Below are 14,170 nucleotides of genomic sequence, written 5' to 3' on the forward strand. Positions count from 1 at the left end.
AGCAGGGCCGTGAGCAGGCTGGGGGCCCGAGGCTGTCCCGCTCTACCCGGCCGCGGCCTTTACCTGTTTGGATCCACGGTGTCCAGGATTGCCTCGAACTCGGGGTCTGGCTCCCCTTCCTCCACCATGGGCAGGTCGTAGCCCAGGGAGCGCAGGCAGGATTTGAACTCCTGGTGGTTCAGTCGGCCGGACTTGTCCTTGTCGAAGTGTCTACAGCACAGGGTAGGGGTGGGGGTGCTCAGCGCCACAGCCGTGTGCCCCTCCAGGGCAGTGGCTGGCAGGACAGGGCCACACTCACTTGAACATCATGCTGAACTCCTTGAGGGCCTCCTCGGTCACGCCCGTGGTGTTCCTGTGAGCCAGAGCCAGCAGGTCAGGAGCAGCCCGCCTGCCGGGGCGCCCTGCCCCGCCTGCCCACCCGTGGCCCTGCGCGGCACCTGGCCTGGATCTGCTGCTCCAGGTTGTGCTGCATGCGCATGCCCAGCTGGTCCAGCTGGTCCCACTGCTGCGCCAGGCCCACGGTGCTATGCTCCGTGTACTTGTTGTCCAGGATGAGGGCCTCCTCCATGGCTGCCCCCAGGTCCTCTATCTTCTTGAGCTGGCTTCTCATGGCTCGGATCTCCTGGTGCTTGCGCTGGGGGTGGGGGACGTGGATGTGGATGTGGGGGTGCGGCTCCCTCAGGCCCTCCCGGCCCCCTCTGCTCCTGGCCTGGCCTGGGAGGCCTGGGGAGCTGTGGTGAGGTTGAACGGGGGCACTTGCCCCGCAGAGGGGGAGACTGAGCTGCAGTCCCAGATGGCAGCATCACTCTTCTCAAGAAAGGGCCGAGGCGGAGAGAAGCTACCGGACATGACAATGGTGTGTCCAGGCTGCTTTAGGGCCACCATCTCCCCACCCCTCGATTCCACACTTGGAGCCCAGAGGGAGCAGAGCCCCTGACTGCAGGCTCATGGCAGGGTACTCACTTTGGTCGCTTCAAGCTGGGACTCCAGGGTTCCTGATTCCTCCACCATGCAGGACCTAAACACAGACGTGCAGTGAGGCAGGGCCGCTGGCAGGGAGTGCTCACACCTGTCTCCTGGCTACAGCCCTGCCTGGCAGTCTGAGGCCTTTTGTTAAGGTTTGGAGCAGAGCCACCTGCCAGCAGCTGCCCCGGCTGGCTGGCCCCAGAGGCCAGGCACGCAGCCCCTTGGCCTGCTCCTGACTGGGGACCCTGTGACATGGCCCTCAGCCTGGTGTCCCTCGAGGGCTGACTTGGGAACCCGTGGCTGCAGGGCCACTGTGGGGCTTTCAGGAGGCCAAGCGGCGTCCCCAGCAACTCCCTGTGGCTCCTGAGGGCACCACACTCGGGGCAGCACCAAGCAGGCTCGGATGGGGCTGTAGCCAGGTCCCTCTTGGACCCCACAACCCCAGGTTCAGGCTCTGAGGATCAGGTGGGCATGGGGACCTGCCTCCTTCCCAGAAACAGTGCAAGTCACAGGTGGGCACCAGTGGACAGAGACAAGAGAGCTGGGGTCACGTGCAGGGCAAGTTCACACGGTGCGCAGGGCCTGGGGGGTGGGTCAGCCCGGCCTCCCCATACCCACACGGGTCCCCACCTACCCTTTTGACCCAGAGAGCTGGGGGGCACTCAAAAAGCTCCCCAAACTCAGTGCTCTAGCAAAGCAAGGCACTCGGCTTCCTTCTACCCCTGCCGGTCACTCAGTCACTCCATGTCCCCGGGGTAAAGCGGCACCCCAGGCCCTGGGGCAGGAGGCTAGGTGCCGGTGCAGGGCGAGGACAGGCCTTCCCTCCCAAGCGGCCAGGGTGGTGGGTTAGTCAGAAAGCAGAGCCGCCTGGGGAAGTTGAGAGTGCATCGGAAAACCACAGTGAGGAAGAGAAAAAAAGAGGAGAAGAACCTTCCAGACAGGTCATCCCCAACTTCATACTGATAGACACGAATGACCCGACGATACGCTATGCTAGTCAAAGAAAAGAAACCAAATGAATACACCGGAGGACAGCGACAGCGCGCGGAAGCATGAAGCATGTGCAAAGGCAACCTGGGGCTGGGTGGGGCCTGCGCGCCAGGCGGCCCGCTCCGCAGCAGCTCACACGGACCCAGGCCAGGCAGGACAGGGCAGGGGAGTACAGCACCTCAGGAAGACAGAGCGAGAGCAGCAGGCACAGCTGTGGGTGGGGGAGCTGGGGGCCAGGGTGCACCCCGGGGCGTGAGCCAGACCCTGGGCTATGGGCAAGCAGCCAGGTCAGCGGGGCCCATCGCCCTCCAGCAATGGTGTGGGTGGCCGCAGCCTCAGTGAGCCTGGTGGAGGGCCGCCCCTCTGAGGCTCCTCTAAGCCCTGGCTCTCCCCGTGGGTGGTACTGGGCACAGCAGCCTTCTGCAAGGGCACAGTTCTGGGCACCTCCTTCCTTGGCTCAGCCCTGGTGGGTGTCACTACACAGCCCACCCTCAGCCATGCAATGGACGGCAGCAGCCAGGCCTGGCCGTCTGCACTTGGCTTTGTGGTCACTGGCTGGACTTGCCCCCTTGCACTGACTGGGCAGAAGGGTACGAGGAACGGCCAGTGTGGTCTCTGGCTCTGCCCTCTTTGCCTGGGCACCTGTCCTCCCCTGAATGCGCCCTGGGAGTCTACAGGGGTAGGGAGAGGGGCTTCTGGCACATGGCAGGCTCCGGCGGGGGCAGGGGCACAGGGACAGGGGGCATACAGCCCGCCCTGGGCATGAGGCCCATCCTGGGATCCTCTGGGACGGGGCGAGGGACAGCACACGAGACGCCACCACACGAGCCCGGCAAAGAAGAAGACAATATTAACCCATCGAGGAGATATGTCCTGTGGTGGGGTCCAGGCGCCATAGACAGGTGTCCAGACAGCAGCGCAGGCACAGGGGGACAAAGGAGACACGAAAAAGGAAAAACAAAACCAAGAACATCAGTACCCACCCCGAGGAACCCCATGGGACCCCATGTTGCTGCCAGTCACTGCCGGGGCCACATTCCCACCCAACCCTGTCACTGCTGGGGCCACACTCCCACCCAACCCCGTAGGATCCCGTGCCGCTGCCAGTCACTGCCAGGGCTACCATGGCCACACTCCCACCCAGCCCAGGACTCTTCTGTTCCCAGTGGGCGGCCAGCTGGGCACCTGGTCTCCTGGATCCACTGGTGGAAGGCATTGGCGTGCTGGGCGAACTCCTGGCGTAGTTTGTCATTCTCCTCTTGCCGCCGCTGCTCCTTCTGCAGCTCCAGCTCCCGCTCCTGTGGACCAAGGGGCAGGTGTCGCTCAGCTTGGCCCCTGGCAGTGCCCGGGAACCTGGCTCTCCCTGAGCCCATGTGGAGCCTGGGCTGGCCTCAGGCAGGCAGCAGTGGGCGCACCTTGATGATCTTCTGCAGGTTCCTCCAGGTCTCCTCCAGCGCCTCCATGGTGAACCACGTGTAGGGGTTGGAGGCCACGCGGAAGCTCTTGATCTGGCGGTCCAGCTCGGCCAGCTGGTTGAAGTCGGCCTGGGCGGAGCTGAGCGAGGAGCGGAAGGCGTCATGGGCCTCACGCAAGGCCTTGATCTCCTCCAGGGAGTTGCAGCGTACTGGGTCTGTCAGGTCCTCCTCGGCGTTCTCGAACCAGCTGTTGAATGCCGACGCCTTCTTGGCAAAGGTCAGGAAGAGGTCCTCTACCTGGAAGTGGAGGGGCCGGGCTGAGGGTGGGCCGTGCCTGGTGCTGCTCCCCGGGCCGGCAGCAGGCACAGCACGCAGAGGTCTGCCTCGCCGCTCCCCCCTTTGGTGCATACCTACATCCGCTCCCATCTCCCTGCTGACCAGTTGCACAGCCTGCCCTGTGCCCACACTCTGGACCCAGCTTGGTCCCACTCACCTTGCGGAAGTGGCTCTGCGCTTCCAGCAGCTTCTTCTTCCGCGTGGCCGAGTTGGCCAGGAGCTGGCTCCACCGCTTCATGAGGGCAGCGTGCCTGGCCTCGATGGCCTTGGACTGCACGTGTTTGGCGGCCAGCAGCTGGTCCTTGAGTGCTGTGATGTTGGCGATGCCCTCCTGCTGGAAGGCCTGCAGGCCAGCATCGAAAGTCTCCTGCAATGAGGACAGCCCATGTGCAGCACCATACGAGTGGGCTTCTCCAGGGCACCAGATGTCATGCCAGCTGATTGGCGCAGTCCTGGCCAGGCCTGTGTGGGCTCATTGGTGTGGCCTAGAGATCCTTAGTGCCTGAGTCCAGAGCGCCCTGCCAGCTGTTGCACCAGGGACCAGGCCCGATCTCAGCCTGGCCGCAGCCCAGGGCCCCACACACCTGTTTGGTGAGCAGTGTTTGCACAGAGGACAGGTCGCGGCCATAATCGTCCGTCTTCAGGCTGTTCTCTTTCTCACCTGCGGAACCCAGGCAAGCTGGTGAACCCCACTGCCTCTTGGTGTAACTGAATGCAGTTCTCTTTTGTTTGTGCTGCTGCTCAACAACTGCCCCTCAACCTACAGCTGTGGGCTCTTCCCTGCTTCCATGTGTCCGCAGCACATATGTGTCAGTGAGTGCCAATGCGACAGAGCTGACACGGGATGAGCTCTCATGGTCAGAATCCAGCTCTTCCTCAGGGGGGCCTCTCCTACCTGATACTTGGCTCCCCCAGAGCCTGCAGTGGCTAGGGCTGGGCCTGGCTAAAGCCAGAAGCATGGAACTCAGCCCGCTGGAGCTGGCATGATGCCAGCCAGGCAGGCACGATTAGGAAACTGGAACCAGAACTTGGGGGTGGGCACACCTGGGGACATGGCTGTGCAGCCCAGGCATCTTGACTGCCCTCGGGTGTTCTGCCTGGGGACAAGAGGCCTGGGTCTGTGACCCCCTGGTGCCCATCTGGTGCCAGGCACAGCTCTGATCCCAGCTCTCAGGCCCCAGGGGCGGCGCTCACCGATCCAGGATTCCACGACGTCAGCCTTCCAGTTGAACTGCAGGAAGGCCGAGTTCTCGTCCAGCTTGGCCTTGCGCCGGGCCGCCGCTCGCTCCAGCTCCGACACCCTCCCGCTCAGGCCCCTCATCTTGGCCGAGATGTTCTCTTCATGGTGGTTGTTCTGGGCCGAGCAGAGAGGCGGCATGAACGGACTTCTCCCATCGCAGCCCCTGCCCCCGCCTCCTCTCCCACCGAAGACTCATGGAACGTGCTCCTGGCCCTGTATGCGGGGGCAACTCAGCCAAGGGCTCTGGGAGCAACGCAGACAGAGCGCCTCAAGGTCAATATGCTTTTGTTGCAAATTCTCTTTTTCAAATGTCTTAGGCTCAGTGCAATAGCCTAGCGGGTAAATGCTCGCTTTGCATCCACCAGGGATTCCACATGGGCACTAGTTCATGTCCCAGCCACTCCACTTCCCACCCAGCTCCCTGCTTGTGGCCTGGGAAAGCAACTGAGGACGGCCTAAGGCCTTTGGTCCCTACGTTCACATAGGAGACCCAGGGAAGCTCTTGGTTTCAGATTGGCTTGGCTCCAGCTGTTGCAGCCACTTGGGCAGCAAGCCAGGGGATGGAGGATCTTTCTGTCTCCTCTGTAAATCTGCCTTTCCAATGAAAAGAAAGAAACAATAATAATTAAAAAAAAAGTCTTACTTCTTTATTTGAAAGGTAGAATCAGAGAAAAAACAGATGCTCCTTCTGCTGGTAATTCCCCACATGGCTGCAACAGCCAGGGCTGGACCAGGTCAAAGTGGGGAGTCAAACTCCACCTGGGTCTCCAATGGGGGTACAGGGGCTGCAGCACCTGGGCCACCTTTTGCTGCTTCCCCAGGCCATGAGCTGGGAACTGGATTGGAACTGGAGCAGCTGGGACTCAAATGGATGTCTGTAAGGGATGCTGGCACAGCAGGTGGAGGCCTGACAAGGCAAACCCCTAACAATTCTAAGTATTAATTCAGAAGAAATGGCGCAGAATGTGCTTACATTTTAACTTACAGTCATTAGTACTTGCGAGTCAAGAACTAGAAAAGCCTAAATAATTCTCACATAAGATATGAGCCATTGCAGAGTGGATTTGGTGCCATGAGCCTGGCTCAGGACAAGCAGCCACGCTCTGAACACTGCCTCGGTCCTGGCGGAGACGGGCTGGCTTGGCACCGAGGGCAGGCAGCCACTCCGGGAGAGCACAGACCACCGCAGGGAACAGAGCCAGGGACCCTGCATAGGCTGCAGGACCTCGTCGCCCGTGACTGCACAGCTCCACAGAGCTGAGAACTTCGCCCAGCAGTGTGTGTGTGTGTGTGTGTGTGTGTGTGTGTGGGGTCACCACGGTGGGCTGCGTCTAAACTGTGACCAGTGTCCCATCGGGTCATTCCAGTCTGCAGGGACCACAGACTTCTGCTGTGCGGCACCAGGCCACGGGCCTCCCTGGGCACATGGCGCCACCTGTATGTGCAAGCCCTGGGAGGTAGGGACAACCAGGTTCCCGTGCTGGGGCCTGGGCCAGATTCTGAGTGTGTAACCAGGAGAGTGAGCACGCGCATGCCCCCTCAGCCCACCTTCTTAACAAGGTCCTGCCCGTTGGCACAGACGTCATTCACGCGGTCCTTGTGCACAGTGAAGTCTGTCTCGAACGCTTCGTGCTTCTTGAGCAAGCCCTACAGAGGGAGCGGCAAGGACAAGCCTCGCTGAGTGGTGGTGGGCACCAGAATGGTCACAGCTTCTCGCCGCCTGGCCTGGGTGGGCAGAGGGCTGCTAGCCAGGGCCCGAGGGGGAGCAGAAGCAGGTGGCATGGAGGACAACCTGGGGAAGTGGGGCTGAGGTCCCTGTAGTGAGTGAAGGCCTCATCTTCCCTGTGGGGGACCCCATGAGTGAACATGGAGAGGGCTTGAGACAAACAGGCTTCTTGCCCGCATCTCCCAGAAGGGTCCCTGCCCCCCCGGGCACAGTAAGCACTGTGGCATCGGTCAGACTGGCCATCTCCTGGGCCACAGGATGGAACATGGCCATGGCGCTTGGCCATGGGCAGACCAGACAGGGTCCCTGGAAGCCCTGGTGGGGGGCGGGGAGTGGGCTACCGGGCAGGCCTGGTGTAGAGCCCACTCGCGCCTCTGACCTGGATAGCGGCCAGCGTGTCTCCATAATCCTCGCTCGCTACCAGCGTCATTTTCTCATTGATCCAGGCCTCCTCCTCTTCCACGTTGGCCACGAACTGCTGATACTCCAGGGACTCTTCCAGCCGCTGGCCCCTAGGCACGCAGGACGGGAAAGCAGGTGGCTTGACCTCGGCTTTCAGCCTAGGTGCCCCAGGTTCAGATGAAATCCCAGCAGAGGGGCTGGAAATGGCTTAGTCAGGCCCCTGTGGGAGCTGGCCCTAGGAGCCATACTTTGTCCAGCTTGGCATAGCCTGTCAGAGGCAGTTCCAAGCGGCTCTTGGGATGCCAGCCTATCCTTGGACATGGGCAGCCTGCACCCACCCCAGGCTGCTGCATGTCGCTTCCGAGCGCTCACCGGGCGGCCGCCAGCTGCTTGAGCTCCTGCCAGTGCTCCAGGAACTGGGCCAGCCGCTGCTGGATCTCCTCCTTGCCAATGGTGTTGTCATCGGACAGCTTCCTCCCGGTGTCCAGCACACCCTGGCGGGCAAGAATGCATCTGTCAACACGTTCTAGAAGCCTTTGGGAAAAGGCCCCACAGCCAGTTCCACATGCCTTCAAGGTCTGGGCCAAGTCAGGCAGGGGGACAGGAGCACAGGGCCACTCGGGACTCGGCGCAGGCCCTGGGTGCCCCCTCTGCCCCTGGTATCACCCCTGTCCCCCTGCCCTCCTACCTGAATGGCCGGCTCGTGCGCAGCCAGCTCCGCCTCCAGCCGCTTGTGCTTCTTCCTGAGGTTCTGAACGCCTGTCAGGTCACGGCCGTAGTCCTCAGAGCTGACCAGCAGCTTCTTCTCCCTGCAGGGCAGGGAGGGCTCAGGTCAGCGACAGACCCGGACCTGCTCCTCACCCAGCAGCCCCTCCTGGCATAGCCCAGCTGGTTTCCCAGGAAACCGAGGCCACCAGCTCCCCCAGGATTGTCCTAGGGCCCCTCCATCGGGGCATGGTCCACAAGCCCTGCTCAGTGTGCCTGTGGCTGTGAAGGATGGACTGTACCTGACGTCTGTGGGCACCACGGCCAGTGCCCTGAGGAGCCCTGCCCGAGCTCATGGAGACAGGCAGTGCGCAGAACCACGTGCACATCACAGAAATCCCCGGCCTTTAACTCTACCTTCCACAAACTGAAGCACCTCCACACGCGTTAACATGGTTCATCACATATGGAACTGAAGGTGCTCAGAGAGCAGAGGGCTTGGTCTGGAGTGACCTACCCACATCCTGCACCAATCCAAAAAGGGAGGCCAACTGCTCTATGGAACCCTGCCCCAGCCACACTCTCGGTGCTCCACAAGCTCCAGGGGCCACAGTGGGTCCCTGCTGACCTCTGCCACCAGGCACCAGAGAGGAGACCATGGCACAGCAGGACTGTGCCCCTTCTGCCCACCCCTCCCAGCACTGCTCAGGGACACCTGAAGCCTCCCTCGGCCGGGCCCGGTAGGACACGCACTTGATCCAGGACTCCTCATCGTCCATGTCTCGGAAGAACTGGTGCAGGCGGTGGGACTCGTTGAGCTTGGCCCGCCGCGAGGCCGCCATGTTCTTGATCTTCTGGAAGCGCCCGTTGATGGCGTCGCGCTTGTCTTTCACCTGGGAGGTGTCGAAGGCACTGCTGGTCATCAGGCTGTCGGCCTGGCTGTTGAGGTCCTTCAGGCGGTCCTGGCGTGGGGAGACGGGAGGCTCAGGAGTCCGAGAGGAGCTAGGAACGCCTTACTGTGGGGTCACAGTGATTTGCTACCAAACTGCAATGACATGTGTCCCCCACTCTGTGTCCGTCTGCCCGGTAGGGACCCCAGTGATGGGCCTTGAGCCAACCAGGGCCAAAATACAGGCACGGCAGACAGCAGCAGCATACCCGACCCTTCCAACTCTACCCACCCGCAATAGAAAAAAATGCCATTTTCCTGAAAATGCCCTTGAAAAAGAAGCAGTTACTTTCATTCAATGTATCTTTAAGTTGAAAGAACAAGATTATGGTCATCTGGATTGGGATATGCCTTCCAGAATGAAGTGCGTTTATCACTCCCAAGAGAATTGACAGTCTGTAGCTAATGGTAAAATCCAAACTTTAAAGAGAAAACTTGCATTTTGGAAAATTGCAGCTACCATGGTGAGCTCGCAGCCTCCAGGTGGGTAAAGGCCCTCTGATGGACTGGCAGTGACGTCACTGGCAGTGACGTCTGATGGACTGGCAGTCTGTCACTGGCAGTGACGGACTGCCCTCTGATGGACTGGCAGTGACGCTATGGTGTCTGCTCATGGCCATTTGGATACACTGTGCACAACATGGCCAGATGCAGTGGCCAGGGGGACTACACAAGATGCCCAAGAACAAAGGCCACAGCTGCATAAAGCTCAAGACGGGCCAACGCCTGAGCATCCATCGGCAAGAAACGGAGTGCAGCTGACCTGAAGAGCCCCCACGGGTGGCTCCTGGTGCCAACCCCCTAGCTTTCCTAACTGCCTGTCTGCACAAAGCTCGGTTTTGAAAATGGATTTCTTTATTTATTTGCAAGGCAGAGCAACAGAAACAGACGGACAGACGGACGGATGGACGGAGCTCTTCCAGCCAGCAGTTCACTTCCCAGATCGGAGTGGGGCCAGCTCAGAGCCAGGAGCCAGGAGCCAGGAGCTCCATTCTGGCTTTTCACTTGGTTACAGGGGCCTGAGCACTTGGCTCATCTACTGCCTTCCCAGGTACACCAGCAGGGAGCTGAACAGGAACTGGAGTAGCTGGGACTTGAACCAGCACTATGGGATGCCACTATCCTGAGCAGCAGCCTTGCTCAAATGCTGAGCTCCCTGCACCCATGTGGGAGAGCTGGAGTGCATTCTTGGTTCTGTCTGCAGCTGGGCCCGACGCCAGGCTTGGCAGCACCAGGGCAGGGAACCAGAGGACCAAGTTCTGTTTCTCCCACTCTATCATTCTTTCAAGCTAAAAAATCGTAAAATGAAAACCCGCAAATAGGAAACTTCTACAGGTCCGCAGGGACTGTTAAGAGACTAGTAGTCCTAAGGGCGCAGGCACACACCAGCGGGTTCCCACAACCGTGCAGGCTCCGCAGTGGCCGCCCAGCCTGCCCACCTCATGAGCAGAAATATCTGCCTCCAGCAGCTGATGTTTTTTCAGCAGGTTGTTCACCGAGGCCAGGTCTTTGCCGTAATCTTCTGACGCCAGCAGGGCCTCCACCTGGTGGTGAGAACACAGAAAGCAAAGGTCGTTGAGGGGTGCAGGAAATGCAGGTGTGCCCGCTGTCCCTCAGGCCCTGCGTGGGACAGCCAGACACTTGGCAAACACCTGGCTGGGATCCTCTGTCAAGCAAATGCAGACTCTGAGTAAGTCCCTCTCAGTACCAAAGCTAAAGGCAGAGGTTCCCAGCCAGCAGTGGGCCTCAGCATGGCCCGTGGAGCAGCCAGCAGTGTGGCCAAGACTGGCACGCACCCAAACCTACTGACCAAAGGCTTGGGTGCCTCACTCTGTGGAGTGGCCCTAGGGTGCACGTGTGTAGCCCCTCATAGGTCAGGAGGAGTGGCTAGGGACCTGCGAGTACACACCCACGACACAGCAACGGGAAATCACTCTGAGTTTGACTGTAGGCAGAATTTGTGTGGGGATGGAAAGAAACGCTCTGACGTATTAGCAGTGGAGGTCTCCACGAGGTGCCTGTCCAACTTCTATTTCCCCGTTTCTACAAGGCAGGTGCATGGCCGACTCCGGCTGCCTGCTTCTTGGGCCACGGCCTCTCCCTCTGCATGCCCTGTGCAGAGCGGATCCCCACTGCTGGGGCCTGCCACGCAAACTCCTGCTATGAGATATGGGTTCCAACACGGGGGCTGCAGTGAGCCCTGCCTTGTCCCAGGGTGGGCTTTGCCCCGGACAACGGGAAGTTTCCCACTGGCAGGAAGGACAAGCTGCCTCACAGCACCTCAGAGAGCCAGAAGTCGAAGTCCTTGATGCCCGTGTTGAAGTTCTGTTGCTTATTGGCTTCTTTCAGTTTCTGGCTCTTCTCAGCAGACTTCTGCACCAGGAACTGCCACTGGTCGGCCAGGGCAGCCAGGCGGGCCTGGGAGGAGAGGAGGTTATTAGGGATGGAGACTTCCCAAGGACTGTCCCTGCCAGGGCCTGACCTGGGACGACATCCCCAGGGGCCACTTCCACCAGCATCCCCGTGTGTGATGTGGCTGAACCTGGTAACCCAGTTCTTCCCTTGAGGCTGTACTTCTAAGTCACAGCCACCTTGAGGATGACGGGCTCCCCCTTCCCGGGCCCGGGAGCACCGCCTCCACACCTACCTTAACGGCGTCTTCACTGCCTGCACAGGCCCCGCGCTCAATCAGGGAATTGCCCGTGTCAATGACGCCGCGGATCCGGTCAGCATTGGCGTGCAGCTCCGCCTCGAAGGCCTGGTGCTTCTGGTGCTTGCTCTGAAAGACCAAAGTCCCCCGTTCAAAACCAGCTCCTGCAGGGCTGTCCTTCAGGGGAAGGGATGCTTGGGGGGTCTGGGAAGGTGGTAGGTGGCTGGCAGGAAGAACTTGGGCCCCGATGGTGGAGTTAGGGGAGCAAGGAGACGCGCCTGTTCAGGAGCAGCTGACCGCAAAGTCAGAATCCAAGTCGGTAGGGATGCCCTGACCGCTCTGACGCTGTGCCAACACGCACCCACACTTGTTTCTGACTGCCTGGCAGCGCTGTGAAAGCCACGGCTGAAGCTGGGCTGCAATGCCAGTGGTGGCATCGGTTACCAGCGCGGCAGCTCTGTCCCTGTGTATGGCAGCTATAGACCCCGTCACTGGCAGCCACCATGAATCTAACACGGGGCGCCATTAGCCTAGGTCTGCCTGCAGCCAGGTGGCAGGACCGCTGTGGGGGTGCTCCACCAGAGTCATACACAGAGCAGGTGCCAACGGACCACAAGCGACTACTGCGAGCACACAGCAGCGGAGCACAGCGCTGAGACAGGCGCCCGGCAGGGAGCGGGATGCACGCGGCTCTTGGGAGTAGTGTTATTTGGGAGAGCAAACAAAATGGAAATAAAGCAGTACGGCTGGGGAAGAACTTAGCATCCAATGTTTCATCTTCAGAGGCAGCAATGGTTAAAGGGCGAGCCCCACGGCATGGGGGGCTCCAGCATGGACTTTGTTATATGGGCTCTGAACACCTGAGAGGGGCTAGGGCCTCACGGATCCACAGATCCTACCAAGAGCCCAACTCCGCTCTGCTGCTTTGGGCTCCAATCACTTGGATTCAAATTCTATTAATTCTCTTCCAAACGTTTATGGGACTGGCACTATAGTTCAACTGGATAATCCTCTGCCTGTAGTGCAGGGATCCCAAAGGGTGCTGTTTGTGTCCCAATGTTCCACTTCCGATCTAGCTCTTTTCAGACGGCCTGGGAAGACTCAGACCTGCGTGGGAGACTCAGAAGAAGCTCCTGGCTTCAGGTCAGCTCAGCTCCAGCAATTTGGGGAGTGAACCAGTGGATGGAAAATATTTGTTTTTCCTTTTTGTAAATCTGTGTTTCCAATGAAATACACTTTTAAAAAAAAAGTGTGTCATGAAAAACCTATGTATGGAAATGCAAAATTTACTGGCACTGAAAGTGAATTCAGTTATTAGTTCAATTTTCTACAAGCATTTTGGCACCCTCTCATACCTTTTCTTCCTTCAAATGTGAGCTATATTTTGAATAAAATGTCCCTTCCCCACCTGCTGGCACGGTGTGCTCGCTCAGCCCTCAGGCTCCCCCCAGCTGGGCTGCTCAGCCTCTTCAACTCTCTGGTGGCTCCTCTGCAGCAACCAGTGCCTCTCGGTGCCAGCCTGGGTGTGCAGTGACCCAGACACCTGGCTAGACTCCCTGGCCTGGGCCACCAAACACCCAGGGCCCACAGCCATGCGCCAGGGCCAACACAGTAGATGGCTGTCTTAAAGATAGAATGCAGTCTATTAACTGCCCCCAAATCAAACACTGTACAGACGTGGCTAAGGGATCAAACTGGGAGAGCGGAGGCAGTGAGGGCTTGCAGGCTAATTCCACACAGAAAGCCACATCCCACAGGGACACTTGATGGAAGGCGATGGAGGATGAAAGAATGGATGAGGTGACACTGGCAGACCGTGTGGCCACAGCAACAGAGATGGACGGACTCACTGAACTACGACTCAAAGAAATAAACAACTTACCAGCAGCTTGGAAAGCTATAAAAACAGATTGAAAGGACAGAGGTTCAGTACATGGGCGTGAACGCACGGATCAGCTACCACATTCACTTTGCCACCACGCTTCTCCTGGCAGCTCCCCGTTGGGGAACAGGCACCAGAAGGGGTTTGACATCAGAGCAGCAGACCCCAAGCGAGGACGGCAGCTCCTGCACGGCCCTAACACTTGCATGCTGGACTTCCCCCTGCCCCCGGCTCAGCCTAGGGCAGTCTCTCTCACTGGCTCCCCACTATGTGAGGGGACTGTCCTGCAGGTAATTCCGCGTCCCCAGACCCTCTCAAGACCGCGGGGCCACAGGAGACGCCCGCTCACCTGGATGTTGGTGGGGTCTTTGTAGGACTCATCGCTGGCTGTCTGCAGCTTCTCACTGATCCAGGCCTCGATCTCGTCCACGTCCCGGCTGAACTGCTGCAGGGTCTGAGACTCCCCGAGCTTGGATCTCTTCTCTATCATCTGGGCCTTCAGACGTCGCCACCTGAGAACACGCGAGCCCAAGCGTCGGTTCGCACGCCCAGCTGTGCAGGAGGAAGCTGGCGGCTGGAGCGGACCCGATGCTGGGGAGGCAGCCGCTGGCACACTCACCTGTCTAAGACCTCATTGCGCCGGTTCGCGATGTCGCCTTTGGCGTAGTGGCCTGCGGCAATGAGCTGGTCGGCAAAGGCCTGCAGCGCGGCAATCTTCTCCTCCTGCCGGCAAACCGAGGGTGAGGTCAGTGGGAGCCCGAGGGCCTTCCCGGGCTGCTCAGTGTGAGAGCGGTTACTTTGGGTGACTGGGAACTAGCTGGTGTGGGATCAGAATACAATGACACTTTAGAAGCAAGCGTGTAAAAAGCCAGACGCGAGCTTGATTTTCATCATTACCAGGGGAGAGTG

At 59.6% G+C, this 14,170-nt stretch overlaps 1 protein-coding gene across 10 annotated transcripts in view; it reads right to left on the bottom strand.

Annotated features, from left to right (window-relative positions):
• Positions 1-14,170, bottom strand: part of SPTAN1 (spectrin alpha, non-erythrocytic 1) — a 57,765-nt gene that overhangs the window by 694 nt on the left and 42,901 nt on the right. For 4 of the 10 annotated variants that reach the window (XM_040963650.1, XM_040963642.1, XM_040963648.1 and 1 more), the window contains 21 exons: positions 13,881-13,984; positions 13,611-13,773; positions 13,262-13,276; positions 11,377-11,508; positions 11,010-11,147; positions 10,169-10,273; positions 8,534-8,742; positions 7,764-7,884; positions 7,448-7,569; positions 7,053-7,185; positions 6,496-6,594; positions 4,902-5,061; positions 4,292-4,368; positions 3,865-4,074; positions 3,372-3,668; positions 3,142-3,254; positions 2,812-2,829; positions 964-1,018; positions 438-634; positions 299-352; positions 64-210 (listed from right to left, as the gene is read on the bottom strand). In XM_040963650.1, coding sequence (XP_040819584.1) covers positions 64-210; positions 299-352; positions 438-634; positions 964-1,018; positions 2,812-2,829; positions 3,142-3,254; positions 3,372-3,668; positions 3,865-4,074; positions 4,292-4,368; positions 4,902-5,061; positions 6,496-6,594; positions 7,053-7,185; positions 7,448-7,569; positions 7,764-7,884; positions 8,534-8,742; positions 10,169-10,273; positions 11,010-11,147; positions 11,377-11,508; positions 13,262-13,276; positions 13,611-13,773; positions 13,881-13,984 — 2,669 coding nt within the window. Of the gene's footprint in view, positions 1-63; positions 211-298; positions 353-437; positions 635-963; positions 1,019-1,896; positions 1,960-2,811; positions 2,830-3,141; positions 3,255-3,371; positions 3,669-3,864; positions 4,075-4,291; positions 4,369-4,901; positions 5,062-6,495; positions 6,595-7,052; positions 7,186-7,447; positions 7,570-7,763; positions 7,885-8,533; positions 8,743-10,168; positions 10,274-11,009; positions 11,148-11,376; positions 11,509-13,261; positions 13,277-13,610; positions 13,774-13,880; positions 13,985-14,170 lie in introns of all 10 variants that reach the window. The other 6 variants (XM_040963651.1, XM_040963649.1, XM_040963646.1 and 3 more) reach the window with 3 other exon arrangements.

The sequence above is a fragment of the Ochotona curzoniae genome, unplaced genomic scaffold (assembly GCF_017591425.1).
Source record: "Ochotona curzoniae isolate NIBS_2020 unplaced genomic scaffold, NIBS_Ocur_1.0 scaffold_3208, whole genome shotgun sequence".
Lineage (NCBI taxonomy): Eukaryota > Metazoa > Chordata > Mammalia > Lagomorpha > Ochotonidae > Ochotona > Ochotona curzoniae.